Source organism: Palaemon carinicauda, chromosome 1, assembly GCF_036898095.1.
Source record: "Palaemon carinicauda isolate YSFRI2023 chromosome 1, ASM3689809v2, whole genome shotgun sequence".
NCBI classification, from domain to species: Eukaryota; Metazoa; Arthropoda; class Malacostraca; order Decapoda; family Palaemonidae; genus Palaemon; species Palaemon carinicauda.
Window position 1 is genome coordinate 267,419,219 of NC_090725.1, and position 21,742 is coordinate 267,440,960.

Below are 21,742 nucleotides of genomic sequence, written 5' to 3' on the forward strand. Positions count from 1 at the left end.
TTTAATGGCCTGGTGGTTGGATCAGTTATTGTTAAAGGGGCAGAAAATTTCAAGACTTGACAAGAAATCTTGTGTTTGAGAACCTTGACATTATTTTGAAATCATTCTATTATGAGATGAGGTATTTTTTTTTTTTCGTGAAATTAAAGATGTTTGATAAGGTCTCGAGGGAGAAAAAATCCTAATCTCTCTTTTAACCTCTGCAATAAATGGTGGCTTAAAGGCAGCCTCCTACTTGTACATTAGTTGGCTCTGTGTGAAGTAAAAGTCTCTTTACTCCTTGTTCTTATTGCAAAGCTGGTGTAGTTTCAAAAATTTTGGATGGAGATAGAATTGTAGCTTGTCATTCTCTGAATATCTTTCCTTTGACAACTTTATCATGGGATTCTATTTTTTTTTGTTATTGATTGTTATTTTGGCTATGGTGGTAGGAGGCCTCTAAAAGCAGCCACGACCTGAGTAATCTTTCTGGCACCAAGAGTGTCATTATGATTGTCAATGGTGGCCATTAGATGAACAGAATACCAATCTTTCTAGCACCAAGAGTGTCATTATGATTGTCAATGGTGGCCATTAGATGAACAGAATACCTTTCATGTTAGCGTTTAAAATAATGACGCAACATTGGTTACTATGGTTGATGGCAATTGCCAGTCTTTTTACGGGTAATTAGATAAAGGTTGTCAATTCCATTGTATGGAGTAACTCATGCACTTTATTTACAGTACAGTGTATCCTTTATATATATTTAATGCGACACGAAAACTTACCACCTCCCAATAATTAGGAGTTTACTCTTATCATCTTCTATCCGGCCAGAATCCCCCCCCATCAGGATAACCCCCAAACCCTTCTCACCTGCGCGACCCTGACCTCTCTTTTCCCAGCATGTACTAGAGAGTAAGCTTTGGACGACCTTCTCAGGTTGCCATTAACCATTCTTTCTCTGGCCGTGTTGAGGTACACACGTACTCGTCTTGCTTGCGTTTGTCAGAGTTTTTCCCGTTCTTAGTGCGTTTCTTGTTGGATCCCATGGTCTTTAATCTCCCTTATGGAATATGTGAGTATGCAATGTCGTTGCCCAGGCGTTACTGTGAAGCTGTGTGCAGCTTTTTGTCCGCAGCTTTTTTGTCCCATGTGGAAGTCAATCCCCACGTGTTGTGTACTTGTGTTGCGGCCGTGTGTGTTCCAGGATGGACACGTGTGATGAGTGTGTGGGCTGGAACGATGCCCAATGGGCCAAGATGGCCGTGAAAAAGAAGAAGAAAGCCAAGAGGGACAAGTCGCCCTCAAGGTAGGGCAGTGTTTCTCGTCCTTTGGTCTGTTCATCTGTGCATCCCTCACTGTCCCCTGTGTTACCCGCGGCAGTGGAGGTACTGTAGTTTCTTCTGGGTCAGAGAGAGGTAATCGTATTTTGGCCCCTGGGCCCAGGAGTCATTCTCCTTTCAAAACGGTAAGCGGAACCATCTTCATGACCTTCCTGTCCACAGAAAAGGATGTTGGGACCTTAATGGCAGTTATGTTGAATTATGAGCACCTGCACAAGGTTGCGCGCCTCTTTCAGTGGATGACCCTCAGTCTGGTGATGGAAGGCCGAGGACCCTCAGAACTGATAGGTCTCCAGAGCTGCCAACCCTCTGCCCGGCACGGCCTTACAGCCTTTTATGGACTGCCAGTGACCTCTGGTGTAGAGGAGCTGCCCCTCGCCCGCTGGGCGGCAACTTTATTCTTCTCTCAGTGGCTTGCCGCAAGTGATCTGCCCTCGTTGGAGCAAGAAGCCTTTTCAGGCACCCCAAGGACGCTATTCAGGTCACTGCTAAGGGACCCCTTGGCGGGGTGGGGAGCTACGGACCTGATTCCCTAGACCCCTTCGTTGGATTTTTATCCATCAGACGGCGCCATCTATCGTCCCCCTGGTCTTCGAGGATCGTCCACGCCGGGAGGACAAGAGGACCATACAAAGGGGTACTGTCCTTTGAGGTCTCTCTCATGTATATATATATATATATATATATATATATATATATATATATATATATATATATATATATATATATATATATATAATGTGTATATATGTATGTATGTAGACATGTATATATATATATGTTTGAATATATGTATATATATATATATATATATATATATATATATATATATATATATATATATATATATATATATATATATATATATATATATATATATACATATATATATATATATATATATATATATATATATATATATATATGTATATATTTATATATATGATAAATTTTGCACTGTCAGATGTGCTTTTTCATATTTCAAATAAGCCATATATTTTAAATACATTAATGTCTGAATTCTCCTATCGACCTCAGGATCAGAGTCTCGAGGTGAAATCACTCAGACAATAGCATCTGACAAGCCGGGAATCAAACCGTGGTCCAGGATGCGTGCATGATAGTGAATGTACAGTTGCCTCAAAGTATTCCTTTACCCCTTACGCTTATGTTTTATGAAAATAGTATGGTAACACGGCAATGAAAGCCTATTTGTCTTGTAACGACGGACGTGAATGGTCGAGCTATTGGTATGCCAGTGCTCCTATTTTTATAAACACTACTGTAGACAATATATTAATGATATACGAATAATAGTTCACATTACAAGTGAAATAAGTTGCTGTTAAATACTTAGAAAAATAGTATAGTAACAGAGTAGTAATAATAGCAATGGTAAAAATCATATTCATTCCTGATTAATCAGACATCGTCAACCTTCGTTACATTCAGTTGAGGCAGGCGTTTGCTGAAATCCAACTTTAGTTCATAGTAGATATATGGGTTCTTTTTCAGAACATAATTATTTGAATGGAAATACGCTTTCGATTTATATAATCCATCAATTTATAAAGAAATGAGATCATAAACCGCAAATTTCAAGACCTATAAATATAATTTCATAAAGGCAATTATGATAGCCATTGACAGGTCATGATACGGAAGGCTTGGGGAAAAATTAATAGACAACCCGATGTATAAAGGAACAAATATATCCAATGTATCATTCATATATATATATATTTTTTTAATTCGAGCCACGTCTCACCAGAGTAGCCTAGATGGAAATTTCTCTGGGCGGTAATTAAACTCGAGTCATCTGAGTAACAACACACCTTAACCACCCTGATGGTCTTTATATCATTGGTAGATATGGTTGCACGCCGATAAAATCAGTACTCATATAGATGAGAGAGAGAGACTGTACTATGGTTGGTTTTATTTTGTCAATTTCGTTGGTATTATCAAACAATACTATATAGACCTTTTATAATACCTTGATAATGACAACAGGGACTCGATTAGATAAATGTTGTATAGCCATGTCATTATATAATAAGATAACTCCGATATCCTTGTGTCTTCAATACTTATTACAATACGGTGGGGGTCTGAAACAAGTTATTGACGTCAAACTAGCTGTTTCACAGATCTCGTTCAATATGTAATATTTCCCTCCACATATGACCTAACAAAACATCAAGAAGGAATCATCAGTCGCATGTTAATTTTTATGAAAATAAATTCCATGATGATCATTCTCAGAGTAGTAAGGTATAAATTCATGACGGGCAGTTCGAGAATTTATTGGTTGTTAAAAGCCCACTTGACAACGGAATTACTTTAGGGAATGTAAGTGCTTCGTAAGATATCACTTTTAATACTAAATATTCTAGGTAAGATAATTAGCAATTAAAACTTGCAACTAGATGCACCATAGATGGGTAGATACATAGAGATAAAGAGATGGATTGAATGGCTTTCAGTTATCGTCAGGTTTAGAATTTTTATTTTTTTTTATTTTACATTTAACTTAAATGACTAAATTGCACCCTCAGTTGAGCTGGCCTTGGTCTTAATCGTTGGTAAAAAATAAAATACCCAAGTCTTTTATTATATAATTATGAATTTTCTTTATTAAAATCAGCTGGATTCATCGATGAATTTATAGCAAATATCTGAAAACTATGTATTACAAATTTGTGATATTCAATGTTTAATCGCAATCATAACTTCGTATTAACCTTTTGTTTTAGTACTCAAGCGATACTGGTTGATTGAAGCTTATTATTTTGTTTTTTCAGTTTCCATTCTCATAACATTCCTTACATTTGTGGGCAAGGTTTAGTGAAATCACTATGGAAATAAATTATTTAATTCTAGTTATACAATGTTGAATTGTAAAAAAGAAAATAAGTAAAACAAGATCGTATTTGAAACATTAATATTTTGTCCATCCACCATTATGTGCAATAACATCTTGCAATCGGTTTTGCATTGACGAGACGTGGTTATACACAACTTGTCGGTTGCGGCGGAACAGTTCCCAATCGTTGAGAACATGCTGGAAAAGACGCTGGTGGTTACGCTCCTGACCCTGCTCCCAGCTGTTGACGATGTTCCCCCAGACATTTTCGATCGGGTTCAAGTCGCATGCTTTGCTCGGCCAGGGAAGGAGAACAATGTCGCGCTGTTCAGCAAACCATGCTCGGACAATCCTCGCAGTATGGATGGAACAGTTATCCTAAAAGAAATAATATAACTGATTAATCATACTGTTAGAACAAGGTGGAAGGAGAACAATTTATATTTTCAATATAAATGACGGCAAAATAATGCCGTTTAGTCCACCAAAAGGAGTCACAATAATGATTAATAAAAGGGCTTGAGTAGCCAAGGAGGAGACGTGGGTGTTGTGTGTTGATAAGAATATTTGGTCTACTTTTCATGAAGAGGCAAAAAATACCTTGTAACAATTTCAGTGGCTTTATTTGGCCGCTTTAGATTCATCAGGGAATGTAGATCAATGATGTTGATGTAAGATCCTTTTACAGTTATAAAACTAATAAATCCAAGACAAAAGTCTTATTGAGTAATTTGAAACTACTTTATGACCAATATCAGCAATGAGTTGATACCATATTTGTCAAGAAAGGGCATTCATATAACTAAAAAAAAAAAAAAAAAAAAAAAACAATGCACATACCTGCATGAAAATTATCTGCTCAGGATAAGGAAGAGCATAAGCGCGAACGGAAGGAACCATCACCTCTTCCAAAATTTCGAGATACTGTTCAGCGTTGAACCTTCCACTGATCTGGGCCAATTCACCAAACGTTACAGGTGATATGGCCGCTTCTGGCTACTTGATAAATATTCTGGCTGTCGTATCTCATGTTATCACGCCTCCAGCAATGCAGACGACCATGCGTGTTAGAAGCGAAGGTCTTTTCGTCACTGAAAATTACTCTGCCCCAGAAGTCTAACCCCTCTTCCAAATAACGTTGAGCAAATTCCAGCTGTGCCGTTTTATGACGATCCTCCAGCTTTTGTTTCACTGCCGGAGTCCTATGGTGGATACCGTCTGCGTGGAGCCTATTTCTTATAGTTCCAGACGAAACACGCAAGTTCAGTGTGTCCCTTATGGCAATTGCATTTATAAATGGGCTTTGCGTGGGTACTTCCGAAATCGCCCTATCTTCTTCTGGGGTCGTTTTTCTTGGCCCACCAGCTCTTGGCCTGTCGTTGAGGTTTCCAGAATCTTCCCATCTTCGACACCAAAGTCGAACTGTTGGCAATGAAATTCCTAATTCTCTTGCAATACGTTTGTAAGACATGCCAGAGTCTCTCATGCCTAAAATTCTGCTCCTATTGCTGATTCTTTGTTGATTGCGATCCATTTTCTACTCTAGTCACTAAACCGCTACTCAAGAGAATGACATAATGGACTAACAGAGGTCACGACATCACTTACTGGCCCCGCCTCTCTCTCTCTCTTTCTGAGTTATACAGCTTTAATCGAGTCCCTGTGTCATTCTCAAGGTATTAAAAAAGGTTTATATAGTACTGTTCGATAATACCAACGAAATTGACATAAAATAAACCCAACCATAGTTCAGTCTCTCTCTCTTATCTATATGAGTACGATTTTATCGGTGTGCAACCATATCTACCAATGATATAAAAACCATCAGGGTGGTTAAGGTGTGTTGTTACTCAGATGACTCGAGTTTAATTACCGCCCAGAGAAATTTCCATCTAGGCTACTCTGGTGAGACGTGGCTCGAATTAAAAAAATATATATATATATGAATGATACATTGGATATATTTGTTCCTTTATACATCGGGTTGTCTATTAATTTTTCCCCAAGCCTTCCGTATCATGACCTGTCAATGGCTATCATAATTGCCTTTATGAAATTATATTTATAGGTCTTGAAATTTGTGGTTTATGATCTCATTTCTTTATAAATTGATGGATTATATAAATCGAAAGCGTATTTCCATTCAAATAATTATGTTCTGAAAAAGAACCCATATATCTACTATGAACTAAAGTTGGATTTCAGCAAACGCCTGCCTCAACTGAATGTAACGAAGGTTGACGATGTCTGATTAATCAGGAATGAATATGATTTTTACCATTGCTATTATTACTACTCTGTTACTATACTATTTTTCTAAGTATTTAACAGCAACTTATTTCACTTGTAATGTGAACTATTATTCGTATATCATTAATATATTGTCTACAGTAGTGTTTATAAAAATAGGAGCACTGGCATACCAATAGCTCGACCATTCACGTCCGTCGTTACAAGACAAATAGGCTTTCATTGCGGTGTTACCATACTATTTTCATAAAACATAAGCGTAAGGGGTAAAGGAATACTTTGAGGCAACTGTACCATTTAGTTATCATACAAGCATCCAGGACCAGGGTTTGACTCCCAGCAGGTCAGATGTTATTGTCTTTGATTGATTACACCTTGAGACTTTGACCCAGAGGTCAGTAAGAAAATCTAGACATTAATGTATGAAAATATATGGCTTATTTGATTATTTGATATATATATATATATATATATATATATATATATATATATATATATATATATATATATATATATATATATATATATATATATATATATATATATATATATATATATATATATATATATATATATATTTATATATATATATATATATATATATATATATATATATATATATATATATATATATATATATATATATATATATATATATATATATATATATATATATATATATATATATACATACACACACACATATACTGTACATACATACATACATATATATGTGTGTGTTTGTGTGTGTGTATATATATATATATATATATATATATATATATATATATATATATATATATATATATATATATATATATATATATATATATATATATATATAATTTTAATTATTATCATTGGAAAAACTCAACATTTTCACGATATCATGTTTGGTTATGGAAAAGAATTCTCTCTCTCTCTCTCTCTCTCTCTCTCTCTCTCTCTCTCTCTCTCTCTCTCTCTCTCTCTCTCTCTCTCTCTCTCTCTCTCATTGATAATAATAATATTAATTATTATTACTATATAGATATGTATGTATATGTATTTTTATATATATATATATATATATATATATATATATATATATATATATATATATACATATATATATATATATATATATATATATATATATATATATATATATATAATGTATATTTTTCAATATTAATCTTACCCGATGATCATGTAGCTGTCAACTCCGTTGCCCGACAGAAATCTAAGGTCGGGATACGCCAGCGATCGCTATACAGGTGGGGGTGTACACAACAGCGCCATCTGTGAGTAGGTACTCAAGTACTTCTTGTCAACAAGAACTCAATTTTTCCTCTGTCGTGCCACCGGCAAGACCTACTTGGATACGCTGTTGATTCTGGAGTTGTTTTCACGAGTTTGGTGATGTATTCACTCTAGAGTTTAGCCTTCGCTATTCAGGAAGCTTTATCATTAGCTTAGCAAGCTTTTGGAATTAATTTGGATTAATTGTTAATGAACTTTGCTAGATTTTGGAATCCCCCCTTGACTATTTCTACAATTCAAGATGTCTGACCAGTCTCAAGTCCCTAAGTACAGGCAGTGTAGTGTTAGGGCTTGTACTAGGCGTCTTCCGAAGGCCTCCATAGATCCTCACACCGTTTGTTCCAATTGTAGGGGTAAATCCTGTCAATTGGAAGATCGATGTGAGTAATGCGCTGGGCTTTCGGAATTCGATTTTAACGAATTCCTTAAAAATGCACGTAGGCTAGAGAAGGATAGAATCAGGAGGAGTTCTTCTCGCTCTGTGGATTTTTCCTCTCCTCATGCCCCTCAACCTTTTCCTTCCCCTGTAGTGGTGACTCCCGACCCTGCTACTAGTGCTCAGCCATCCATGGCGGAATTGATGCGTGCCATTTAGGCTCTCGGTGACAGAGTGGAGTCATTGGCTAATGACCGTAATCAGCTTTTGGCGGATGTCAAAGAGCTGAAAGCGAAAAGTGCAGTGGGAAGTGTTGTCAGTGCTAGTGATGTGAAAAGTGTCAGTGTCAGTGTTGCGCATGAGGGTACATCTGTGCGTGCCAGTCGTCCTCCCAGTCCGGGACCTCTTGCAAGCTCCCAAGCCCAGGGGAGAAGCAATGTCGAAGGACCAAAGGGTTCGGCAGGCCTTGATCAGCGCACGGATGTATCCTCAGTGGTTGCGGACGTATCTGTCAGAGATCGTCCCATCCACAAACAGACGAATGAGCCCTACCATTCCTCGTCTGTGGAAGAAGTTTCCAGGAGGAAACGATGGACCAAGGTTTCACGACCACTCAAGCGTAAGGTCCCTTCCGAGCGAGTCCAACGGCCCAGGTGTAGCCACTGGGTCAGTTCGGACTCGCCGCAGTCTTCCGATGACTGCACACCTCCCAAGAGAGGTAGAGTGGTTCCACAACAGGCTACTGCTCCGTCTGTTGCTGCTCCAACCACGGTAGACCCTAAGTGGTCCATGCTGCAGACTATGCAGTCTCAGCTTGCTGCGTTCATGCAAGAGTATCATGCTGAGAAGGTTGACACTGCACCTGTTAACCTACAACCTGCCGCGGTTGTGCGCTCAGCAGATACTGCGGCTGCCTGCTCCCACACTCCACCTGTGAGAGCTCCACCACCGATGCGCAGTCCACCCTGCCAGACGCATGTTCTTGCTGCACCATCCGTTGACATGCGTGAGCTACCGCATCAGCAGTGGGAAGGTGCTGTAGAGCTGCCGGGTTCTGACACTATGCGGCATGCTCCGCAACCCATGCGGCATGCTCCGCATCCCATACGGCATGCTCCGCAACCCACGGCAACCCCTCCCACGCACCAGCACTCTGCTTTTATTGTTGCCAGCTCGCAGACTGACCAGCAGCGGCATGATGTTGGATCCGCAGCAGCTACGCATGCACCCGTACTGCCGGATTCAGCCGTTCAGCTTTCGGCTCTGCCTTTGCCACTTCCTACTCAGCTTTCGGATGATGGAGTATCAGATGACGAAGCTGCACATTTGGATGAACCGCACTCCGACTTTGAAGGGCCCAAGTCTACGCCTCCCTCCTTAGACTTTCGTAAAGTCCTTGCCTTGTTCAGGGACTTGTATCCAGAGCAGTTTGTGTCTGCAACCCCTCGCTCTCCTCCCTCCGAGTTTGCTCTGGGCATGCAGTCTGCTGCTCCTGCCTTCACCAAGCTTGTTCTCGCACGCTCATCCAAGAGAGCTTTGAGGGTTATGGGAGAGTGGTTGCAGTCCAAGAAGCAACTGGGAAAGACTGCTTTCATCTTTCCGCCTACCAAGCTTGCTTCCAAGTCGAGCGTCTGGTATGCCACGGGAGAGGAACCCGGCTTGGGAGTTCCTGCCTCTGCCCAGGGCGACTTCTCAAGTCTGGTTGACTCTCCCCGCAGGTTGGCTATGAGACGATCGAAGATCTGCTGGTCCTTTTCTGACATGGATCATCTGTTGAAGGGAGTCTTTCGTGCCTTCGAGATCTTCAACTTCCTCGATTGGTGTTTGGGAGCTTTAAGCAGAAAGACTTCCCCTTCGGATAAGGACTCTGCCATGCTGATCATGTCTAGCATGGACAAAGCCATTCGGGATGGGTCTGGTGAGCTTGCGGCTTCGTACGTGTCGGGAGTGCTTAAGAAGAGAGAACATCTTTGCTCCTTCTTGTCGGCTGGTATCACCCCTTGCCAGAAGTCAGAGTTGTTGTTTGCTTCTCTCTCCAAGTGTCTGTTTCCGGAGGAGCTGATCAAGGGGATGGCTGCCTCGCTTATCCAGAAGGATACCCATGATCTGATGGCATCTTCCGCACGTAAGGCTAAAACCTTACCTCCCGTGCCTAGACCCTTCCGTCCTGCAGCAGTAGACACACCTGCAACTAGGTTCATCCCGCCCTTTCGTGGCAGAACCTCCAGCTGAGGAGGTACCCGTGCCGACAGTCACCGTGGCAAATCCAAGAAGGGTTCCAAGTCCGCAAAAGGCAAGTTCTGACTGCCTTCCTCTCCAGACAGCAGTGGGAGCCAGACTCAAGACCTTCTGGCAAGCTTGGGAGAGCAGAGGTGCAGACGCTCAGTCTGTGAAGTGGCTAAGGGAGGGGTACAGAATTCCGTTCTGCCGCAGTCCCCCTCTAGCTACATCTCCCATCAACCTCTCTCCCAACTACAAGGAGAAGGACAAGAGGCTAGCGTTGCAACAAGAGGTGTCGCTCTTGCTACAAAAGGGAGCGGTAGTCATAGTCCGGGATCATCAATCCCCGGGCTTCTACAACCGTCTCTTCCTGGTAGCGAAGAAGACAGGAGGTTGGAGACCGGTGCTGGACGTCAGTGCTCTCAATGCTTTTGTCACCAAGCAGACGTTCACGATGGAGACGACGAAGTCGGTCCTAGCAGCGGTCAGGAAGGAGGACTGGATGGTCTCGTTAGACCTGAAAGACGCGTACTTTCACGTCCCCATCCATCCAGACTCCCAACCTTTCCTAAGGTTCGTCTTTGGAAAGGTTGTGTACCAGTTCCAAGCCCTGTGCTTTGGCCTAAGCACGGCACCTCTTGTGTTTACCAGACTGATGAGGAATATTGCCAAATTCCTTCACTTGGCAGACATCAGAGCCTCCCTCTATTTGGACGACTGGCTTTTAAGAGCTCCAACAAGTCGTCGCTGTCTGGAGAATCTCAGATGGACTATGGATCTGACCAAGGAATTGGGCCTCCTGGTCAATATAGAGAAGTCCCAGCTCGTCCCATCCCAGACCATTGTCTATCTAGGTATGGAGATTCAGAGTCGAGCTTTTCGGGCTTTTCCGTCGGCCCCAAGGATCAATCAAGCCCTAGAATGCATCCAGAGCATGCTGAGAAGGAACCGATGTTCGGTCAGGCAGTGGATGAGTCTAACAGGGACACTTTCATCACTGGCCCAGTTCATCGAGTTAGGGAGACTCCACCTCCGCCCCCTTCAGTATCATCTAGCTGTTCACTGGAGAAAGGACATGACGCTAGAGGCGGTCTCAGTGCCTGTTTCCGAAGAGATGAGGTCTATGCTAACGTGGTGGAAGAACAGCATTCTTCTCAAGGAAGGTCTACCATTAGCTGTTCAGACCCCCGACCACCGTCTCTTCTCGGACGCATCGGACACGGGCTGGGGTGCGACACTGGACGGACAGGAATGCTCGGGCACGTGGAATCAGGAGCAAAGGACACTTCACATCAATTGCAAGGAGTTGTTGGCAGTTCATCTGGCCTTGATAAACTTCAAGTCCCTCCAGCTAAACAAGGTGGTGGAGGTGAACTCCGACAACACCACAGCCTTGGCTTACATCTCCAAGCAAGGAGGGACTCATTCGAGGAAGTTGTTCGAGATCGCAAGGGACCTCCTCATTTGGTCTAAAGATCGAAAGCTTTCGCTGGTAACGAGGTTCATTCAGGGCGATATGAATGTCATGGCAGATCGCCTCAGCCGGAAGGGTCAGGTCATCCCCACAGAGTGGACCCTTCACAAGAATGTTTGCAGCAGACTATGGGCCCTGTGGGGTCAGCCCACCATAGATCTATTCGCTACCTCGATGACCAAGAGGCTCCCGATGTATTGTTCTCCGATTCCAGACCCAGCAGCAGTTCACGTGGATGCCTTTCTGCTGGATTGGTCCCATCTCGACCTGTATGCGTTCCCGCCGTTCAAGATTGTCAACAGGGTACTTCAGAAGTTCGCCTCTCACGAAGGGACACGGTTGACGTTGGTTGCTCCCCTCTGGCCCGCGAGAGAATGGTTCACCGAGGTACTGCAATGGCTAGTGGACGTTCCCAGGACTCTTCCTCTAAGAGTGGACCTTCTGCGTCAACCTCACGTAAAGAAGGTACACCCAAACCTCCACGCTCTTCGTCTGACTGCCTTCAGACTATCGAAAGACTCTCAAGAGCTAGAGGCTTTTCGAAGGAGGCAGCCAGAGCGATTGCCAGAGCAAGGAGGACATCCACTCTCAGAGTCTATCAGTCTAAATGGGAAGTCTTCCGAAGCTGGTGCAAGGCCAATGCAGTTTCCTCAACCAGTACCACTGTAACCCAGATTGCTGACTTCCTGTTACATCTAAGGAACGTAAGATCCCTATCAGCTCCTACGATCAAGGGTTACAGGAGTATGTTGGCAGCGGTCTTCCGCCACAGAGGCTTGGATCTTTCCACCAACAAAGATCTACAGGACCTCCTTAGGTCTTTTGAGACCTCAAAGGAACGTCGGTTGTCCACACCAGGCTGGAACCTAGACATGGTTTTAAGGTTCTTAATGTCATCAAGATTTGAACCGCTCCAATCTGCCTCTTTTAAGGACCTCACATTAAAAACTCTTTTCCTCGTTTGCTTAGCAACAGCTAAAAGAGTCAGTGAGATCCACGCCTTCAGCAGGAACATAGGTTTTACATCTGAAACGGCTACATGTTCCTTGCAGCTCGGTTTTTTGGCTAAAAACGAGCTTCCTTCCCGTCCTTGGCCTAAGTCGTTCGAGATCCCAAGCCTGTCCAACTTGGTGGGGAACGAACTAGAGAGAGTACTTTGCCCAGTAAGAGCTCTTAAGTACTATTTAAGACGGTCAAAGCCATTACGAGGACAATCAGAAGCTGTATGGTGTTCTATCAAGAAGCCTACTCTACCGATGTCTAAGAACACAGTTTCTTACTACATCAGGCTTCTGATTAGAGAGGCACATTCTCATCTGAAGGAAGAAGACCTTGCTTTGCTGAAGGTAAGGACACATGAAGTTAGGGCTGTCGCTACTTCAGTGGCCTTCAAACAGAACCGTTCTCTGCAGAGTGTTATGGATGCAACCTATTGGAGAAGCAAGTCAGTGTTCGCATCATTCTATCTCAAAGATGTCCAGTCTCTTTACGAGAACTGCTACACCCTGGGACCATTCGTAGCAGCGAGTGCAGTAGTAGGTGAGGGCTCAGCCACTACATTCCCATAATCCCATAACCTTTTTAATCTTTCTCTTGAATACTTTTTATTGTTGTTTTTTTGGGTTGTACGGAAGGCTAAGAAGCCTTCCGCATCCTGGTTGATTTGGCGGGTGGTCAAATTCTTTCTTGAGAAACGCCTAGGTTAGAGGTTGTGATGAGGTCCTTTAGTATGGGTTGCAGCCCTTTATACTTCAGCACCTAGGAGTCGTTCAGCATCCTAAGAGGACCGCTAGGCTCAGTAAGGAAGACGTACTTAAAAAAGGCAGAGTAATAGTTCAAGTCGACTTCCTTACCAGGTACTTATTTATTTTATGTTTGTTATTTTGAATAACTGCTAAAATGAAATACGGGATACTTAGCTTCTTTTGTTAACATGTATGCTGGTCTCCACCCACCACCCTGGGTGTGAATCAGCTACATGATCATCGGGTAAGATTAATATTGAAAAATGTTATTTTCATTAGTAAAATAAATTTTTGAATATACTTACCCGATGATCATGAATTTAAGGACCCTCCCTTCCTCCCCATAGAGAACCAGTGGACCGAGGAGAAAATTGAGTTCTTGTTGACAAGAAGTACTTGAGTACCTACTCACAGATGGCGCTGTTGTGTACACCCCCACCTGTATAGCGATCGCTGGCGTATCCCGACCTTAGGTTTCTGTCGGGCAACGGAGTTGACAGCTACATGATCATCGGGTAAGTATATTCAAAAATTTATTTTACTAATGAAAATAACATATATACATATATATATATATATATATATATATATATATATATATATATATATATATATATATATATATATATATACATACATGTATATATATATACATATATGCACACACACACACACACACATATATATATATATATATATATATATATATATATATATATATATATATATATATATACATACATACATACATACATACATACATACATGTATATATATATATACATATATACACACACACACACATATATATATATATATATATATATATATATATATATATATATATATATATATATATATATATTATATATAATATCTATATAATATATATATATAATATATATATACATATATATACATATATGCATATATATATATATATATATATATATATATATATATATAAATATATATTTAAATATATATGAAATATATATATATATATATATATATATATATATATATATATATATATATATATATATATATATATATATATATATATATATATATATATGAAATACACACACACACACACACACAGTTGGACCTCGATAATCGCAGGCCAAGAAGAAGAAGAAAAAAATGTTTGTGATGTTTGTTTACCCAACATTAAGTATTTTATTTATAATAGTTCACAGTAGTTGGGTTGGCCAAAAACAATGCAATACCTATTAAATATAAATTTTCTTAAAAATTGCTATAAAATTCAAGCTGGGCAATGATTTCAAATAGCCCTCTCTCTTACACTTAGCTGGTCCTAGCTCTCTGTACTGTTATCTATTTACTCCGGTAAAAAATTACAGCTAAATATGAAATAAACTTGTTATTGTTTAAAATGGTGTTTCACTTGACTGTATCCAATAATAATGCATGTAATATTCACAGTTTACTACTATATTTGTAATTAGAAACTTAGAGAATTATTATCTCATGCATTGATTACGTTCAAATCAGCTGATCAAATCTGCCTAGTCCTTCGTCAACCTATATTTACTTTCATGATATTATCCCATTGATATGATCATTCATTTTCACAGAATTACCTCACTGATATAACTTATCATGCATATTAGTTTGATATATCCCTCACCTATTTTTATTATATCCTTAATCCTTTTCCCAATTCCTTCCTTAATCCCTTTATTACATTTACTTTGCTCAAGGTCTATAGATATAATCTATAGACCTTGCTTTGCTCTCCCACACACATCTACAACGTATCTTTCCAACTCTTTTGATTCTCTTTATTTTTCGCGATATCATTCATCTTCTCTTTTCTAGTATTCATTCGTCATTTTCATCATATTAATCATTCTTTCATATCCCTCATTCCATGTATTTCCATTCCTATTTTTCATTCTTTCTCGCATTTCCCAAATTCGTATTTTTTTTGCTAATATTTGGCGAAGAGAATGTGCAAGGAGAAAGAACTTAGATAACGCCTCCCCCTTTCTTGTCTCTTTGTCATATTTTTTTTTGTCCTTTTCTCTCTCTGGTGTTTCCCTTAACTGTATCCAATAATAATGCATGCAATATTCACATTTTAGTATCGTATTTGTTTTTAGAAACATAGCGAATGATAATCTTATGCATTGTTTACATGCAAATCATCTGATCAACTCTGCCTAGTCCGTCGTCAACCTCAATTTTGGGATCAAATAATCCTTATTATTAAGGCATGCTACTCTCTCTCTCTCTAAATATTCAATTTAGTATCAGAAGCATTATTGCATTTTAGAAATTTACAATTATTGTAATAATTAAGTGTACTTGAATAAAACATTTATAAGCTTTTGTTTTAAATTTTGTGTGTATTTTATCAATCTAGATGTTTTGGGTGCTGTGATCAGATCAGCTGATCTGATCAAGGCACACAAAATACTTAGATTGATAAAATACTCCCGAAATTTAAAACAAAAGTATGTAAAGTTGTATTAAAGCTCAATTAACAAATTAAATAATCATAATTTTCCAGAATGCAATATATATATATATATATATATATATATATATATATATATATATATATATATATATATATATATATATATATACACACACACATACATACTGTATATACATATAAACTATATATATATATATATATATATATATATATATATATATATATATATATATATATATATATATATATATATATATATATATACATACATACATACATACATACATACACGCACATACACACACACAATGAATATATATATATATATATATATATATATATATATATATATATATATATATATATATATATATATATATATATATATATAAAATATTCTTATGAAGCTGGTCTTCATGAAAGTAGAATATTTTATTCACATATTTTATTTGTTTATTTAAGAGATGCATTGCCAGCTCGTAAGGTGAGTTCCACTCACATAGGATTGAATAAGGTATGTAAATTATATAAGACTTTCGTTATTCCTTTAGTTGTATATTCATTCAGTTCCGCATATGTAAATTTACTTTATTTTGAAGAATTAAGTTTTCATTTTACGTGTTTTCCTTATGAAGTCTTATATAACCTTGTTAAAAGGTATGCCTTATGACACACACATGCCAGGGATTGCATGATGTTTCCTCGTGGTTGGAAAATGCATGAAAATTCTAGACTAAAGTTTAATTTTTTTCAGGATGCCTGAAAACTTTAAATCATTCATTCATTCATTCATTCTTAATGTTATGAGAGGTGGGCGGAGTTAGCCGAGTGCGAGTTGGCTTGCAAGCAACGTTAGTACCCCTTCTTGAAATTGCTAAATTAGCAACCTTATGCCACCAGAGCCATGCCCCCATGCTATGAGAATGATTTATTATAAAATTCTAGAGTGAATTAAGTTATTATATAAGGACCTAGCAATGCATAGGAGACAGAAGAGATCCAGCCTGACATCCCACAAGATTTGTGCTTCCACCAGCCTCTATCCAGCCACTATGTGCTTATTGTCTCCTTTCAAACGTGAATAGTGATTTCTCTCCAACAATTACCATGTATAGTGTTGTTCAAATGTTGTTGATATTATTGTATGTTTATTCAAGTGAAGTGTGTTAATGTAGGCTAAGTCAATTTATATCATATAGTTTTTGTAACTGGCCCTGTGTAATTAGGTTGAACTATAAAGTGTATTTGCTTAACTGTTCAATAACCTTGTGTGAGCCAAAGGACATGAGAGTAACAATTAACTATATGTAAGTTTATTTCTAATTTATTTTCTATAGGTCTTAAAGAGTCATTTAATCATGAATTGTCAAAATTAAATATTTTCATAAATCAATTTCTTGTGAAACAAGTGATTGTATAATTCTTTTTTGAAGTGTCTTTCTTTTTATCTTAGTCTAAGGTTTAGTTCAGACTTAATATTTCGAGTGATTTAATTTTGGTGTCAATTTTAAATTATCTTTTTATGGAATATATTTATTTTTGTAAAGTGTGTATTATTTCGATCAATACTTTTCTCAGTGGTATGTTCATATCTCCTGACTAAGAACTGAAGTAAGAAGTTGATTTATGAATAGTTCCCGTTAAAAGTAATCACCCAGTTTTGTTTTGAGAGTAACATAAAGTGACTTTTTAGATATCCAGTGTTCATATATATTATCGTCTTGGAGTTACGTGTTGTTCTCAGAGCTCATAGGTATTTCTCTAGGTAGGTTGGCCGGGGCACCAGTTGCCCGTTGAGATGCTACCGCTAGAGAGTTATCAGGTCCATTGACTGGCCAGACAGTACTACATTGGATCTTTCTCTCCGGTTACGGTTCTTTCCTTTGCCTAAACATACACCGAATACAGTAGTCTGGCCTATTCTTTACAGATTCTCCTCTTTCCTCATACACCTGACAACACTGACATTACCAAACAATTCTTCTTCACCCAAGGGAAGGGGTTACCTAGTACACTGTAATTGTTCATTGGCTACTTTCCTTTTGGTAAGGGTAGAAGAGACTCTTTAGCTATGGTAAGTAGCTCTTCTAGGAGAAGGACACTCCAAAATAAAATCATTGTTCTCTAGTCTTGTGTAGTGCCATAGCCTCTGAACCATGGTCTTCCACTGTCCTGGGTTAGAGTTCTCTTGCTTGAGGGTACATTCGGGCACACTATTCTATCTAATTTATCTTCCTCATTTTTGTTAAAGTTTTTATAGTTTATATAGGAAATATTTATTTTAAAGTTGTTACTGGTCTTAAAATATTTTATTTTTCCTTGTTTCCTTTCCTCACTGGGCTATTTTCCATGTTGGGGCCCCTGGGCTTCTAGCATCCTGCTTTTCCAACTGGGGTTGTAGCTTAGCAGTTGATAATAATAATACTAATAATAATAATGATAATAATAATAATAATGATAATAATAATAATAATGATAATGATAATTATATAAGATTATGTAATATAAAGCAAATAAGTTTGGGAAGTCAGGAATTTACGTGATTCGCTAGTCGTAATATATATTTTACGGGTGCCCAGACCCGGATCCAGAAAGTAGTAGATATTGGTGATAACAGTGCTGTGTTATGATTAAAGGTTTGATCAGTTTAGTGTTGGTAGGATTCTGTGTATTGATGAGATATATGTTTTGGAGAGATAAAATATTTTGTAAAGTACAAGATGGCGCAATTAAATGCACAGATGTTTTTGTAAGACCCAATTGTTCATGAATTGTCGGAAGCTAATGTAACTAAAGCTCAGTGGCTCGTTATTTTAATGGCATGTGGTTGTCACGCAACTGGTGGAATGATAAAGCCTAAATCAAGTGTCTAGCCTTAGAAGCTTTGATAAACTCAGGAAAGTTGCCAGAAGAAGATATTGCAGCAGCTTGCAACCTTTTGGAGAAGGCTGAAGCAGAATTCATAGGGAAGAAAGTATCAGATGACGCACAAACTGAAGGAACGAAAGTAGAAATGAATGGGTAGGCTGACATTAGACGAATTGCAGCGGAAGAGAATTGTATTCAGTTAAAGAAGATGGCAGAATGGGAAGAAAGAGAGAGAGAGGAGAGGAAAGAGAAATTGCAAGACATGCAGGGAAATTGAAGAAAAAGAGAGAGAAGAGGTCAGAGAAATTGCAAGGCAGAAAGAAAGAGAGAGAAGAAGAAGCAAGAGAAATTGCAAGACATGCCAGGGAATTGGAACTGTTGAATGCTCTTGCAAGGTTATCAACTCAGATAGGTGTGACCCCTGCTGTGCACAATCCCATGTTTGATTTGGTAAATGCACAGATGTTGAGTCCGAAATTCACTGAAGAAAATTCTGACGAGTTATTCGATCATTTTGAAATGGTCGCGTCAATGATAGAATGGCTAGAAGGTAAATGGCCTGTTAATGCATAATGTCCTTATTGGATGCAGGCCGAAAATGAAGTGACTCCTAGACTACTTACAAGATTATTTTGTAGAATGTGGCATGAAGAGGCAAAACCTGATGAATGGGAGTTAGGAGTGTGTGAAAATAGCATAAAAAGACCTGACTGATTGCAGTAATTACAAAGGAATAACGCCTATGTCAGTTGTTATGAAAATATATAGTATGCTTATTCTAGAGAGACTGGAGAGAAAGATTGATGAAAAGCTGAGAGATGAATAAGCAGAATTTACAAAAGGTAGAAGTTGCACTGACCAAATTTTCCTTTTGAGACGTACAGCAATGCGTAGAATATAGAAATCCCCTTTTGATGGCATTTGTTGACTATGAAAAAGCCTTTGATAGTGTGCACTGGCCAATTTTGTGGAGAGTCCTGCGTTATTATGGAATTCCTCTAAAATATGTAAATTTTATTAAGTCTGTTCATGAACATAGCAGGTGTAAAGTTAATGTTAATGGAGTCTTATCAAATGATTTCCAGTGAACAGCAGAGCACTCCAAGGGAATGTGTTGTCACCTATGTTTTATATCCTCCTCATGGATTTTGTAATGAGTAGAACAGTCAGAGATGGTGGAGAAGGATTGGATTGGGTTGGTGATAGGCATTTAGCAGACCTACAGTATGCTCATGATGCTGTCCTAGTTAGCTGAATGCCATAGGATTTGCAATGCTTGCTTACCAGAATGCATGAAATATCACGCAAGGTTGGGCTGGAGATAAATAGAAGAAAGATAGAGATTATGAGAACGGAGTATGCAATGGAAGATGAAATATCATTGGTAGGAGAAAGAATTAATGTGATAGAAGCAATTAAGTATTTAGGAACTATGATTTCCAATACAGGGTCTTTGGAATTAGAATTTAGTGAAAGATTGAAAAAAGCAAATCAGACAATGACTATGTTAAGTAAAATTTGGAAATCAAATTGCCTGAAATTACATATAAAAATCAGACTATAAATCAGTTTTGTGAGATCGGTGTTACTCTATGAATATCAGTCATGGTATGACAATGAAACAATCTCAAATAGATTTAGTAGATTTGAGAACAAAGCCCTTAGAAGGATATTGGGAGTTAAATGGCAGGACAGGATTAGAAATGAGACTAAAGAGAGATTACTTGAGTGCCAAATTTGGACGAGATTATGATGAGGGGTAGATTAAGATGGTTTGGGCATGCTCTTTGCACTCCCCAAGAGAGATTAATTCACCAAACGTTCAGCTGAGCTCCACAAGGCACTAGAAGAATTGGAAGACCCAGGCCTACATGGCTGAGAACTATGAAGCACCAAGTAGGAGATGGTGAATGGAAAAGTATTGAATTAAAACCTCAAGATCAAGGCGACTGGCAAAATCTAACTGAAGCCCTTTGCATCAGTAGGTGTGGGAGGAAATGATGATGATATATACACACACACACACACACACACACATATATATGTATATATATATATATATATATATATATATATATATATATATATATATATATATATATATATATATATATATATACACTATGTGTGTGCATGTGTGTGTGGGGGGGGTGTTTATAGTGGAGGTCCAGAGCAGATGTCAAATGATGCCATAGTATGAAATAGGATAACTAGGTTTCTAATGATTATATAGGTTTGCTGAGGTTGTAGAAAGTTCTGCCATTTCCTAGAAGTAGTAGTGAGAAAAACAACCCTTTATCTGTTTTGTCATGGAAACACTAGAGACATCTGACAAATGATTTCCCGAGTGTATGCATTCTTTTGAATCTAACTGTACATAAATGGGTAGCCTAATTGGTTAACCTTAGAATCTGGACCAAATCATTATTGTTTGCTTTTCTTTTATCCTCTTTGGTCAGATAGGTCTGGAATTGAGTGGAAAATCACAGAGGTCGATGCTGGGAGTTCTCTTCTGTGTCCCGTGGTCTTTAGGGTACATGGCACTTCCAGGCATTGCATACCTGATACGGGATTGGAGGTATCTGCAGGTGGCTTTAACGATGCCCTCCGTATTCATGATATCTTATTTCTGGTCAGTACTTGAAAGTCATCTTGACATTTATTTTATTTATTTTTTCATTTCCTTTCCTCACTGGGCTATTTTCCCTGTTTGAGGCCTTGGGCTTATAGCATGCTGCTTTTCCAACTATGGTTATAGATTAGCAAGTACTAATGATATTAATAATATATATTTTTCTAGTGCATAACTCATGTGTTACTCTGCAGGTCATTTTATCTAAGTT

General features: G+C 38.5%; 1 protein-coding gene across 4 annotated transcripts in view; it reads left to right on the plus strand.

The window, feature by feature from the left end:
• The window catches only part of LOC137656057 (organic cation/carnitine transporter 2-like), a 360,410-nt gene that overhangs the window by 184,432 nt on the left and 154,236 nt on the right, over positions 1-21,742 (plus strand). For all 4 annotated transcript variants that reach the window (XM_068390251.1, XM_068390235.1, XM_068390241.1 and 1 more), the window contains one exon: positions 21,363-21,531. In XM_068390251.1, coding sequence (XP_068246352.1) covers positions 21,363-21,531 — 169 coding nt within the window. The remainder of the gene's footprint in view (positions 1-21,362; positions 21,532-21,742) is intronic.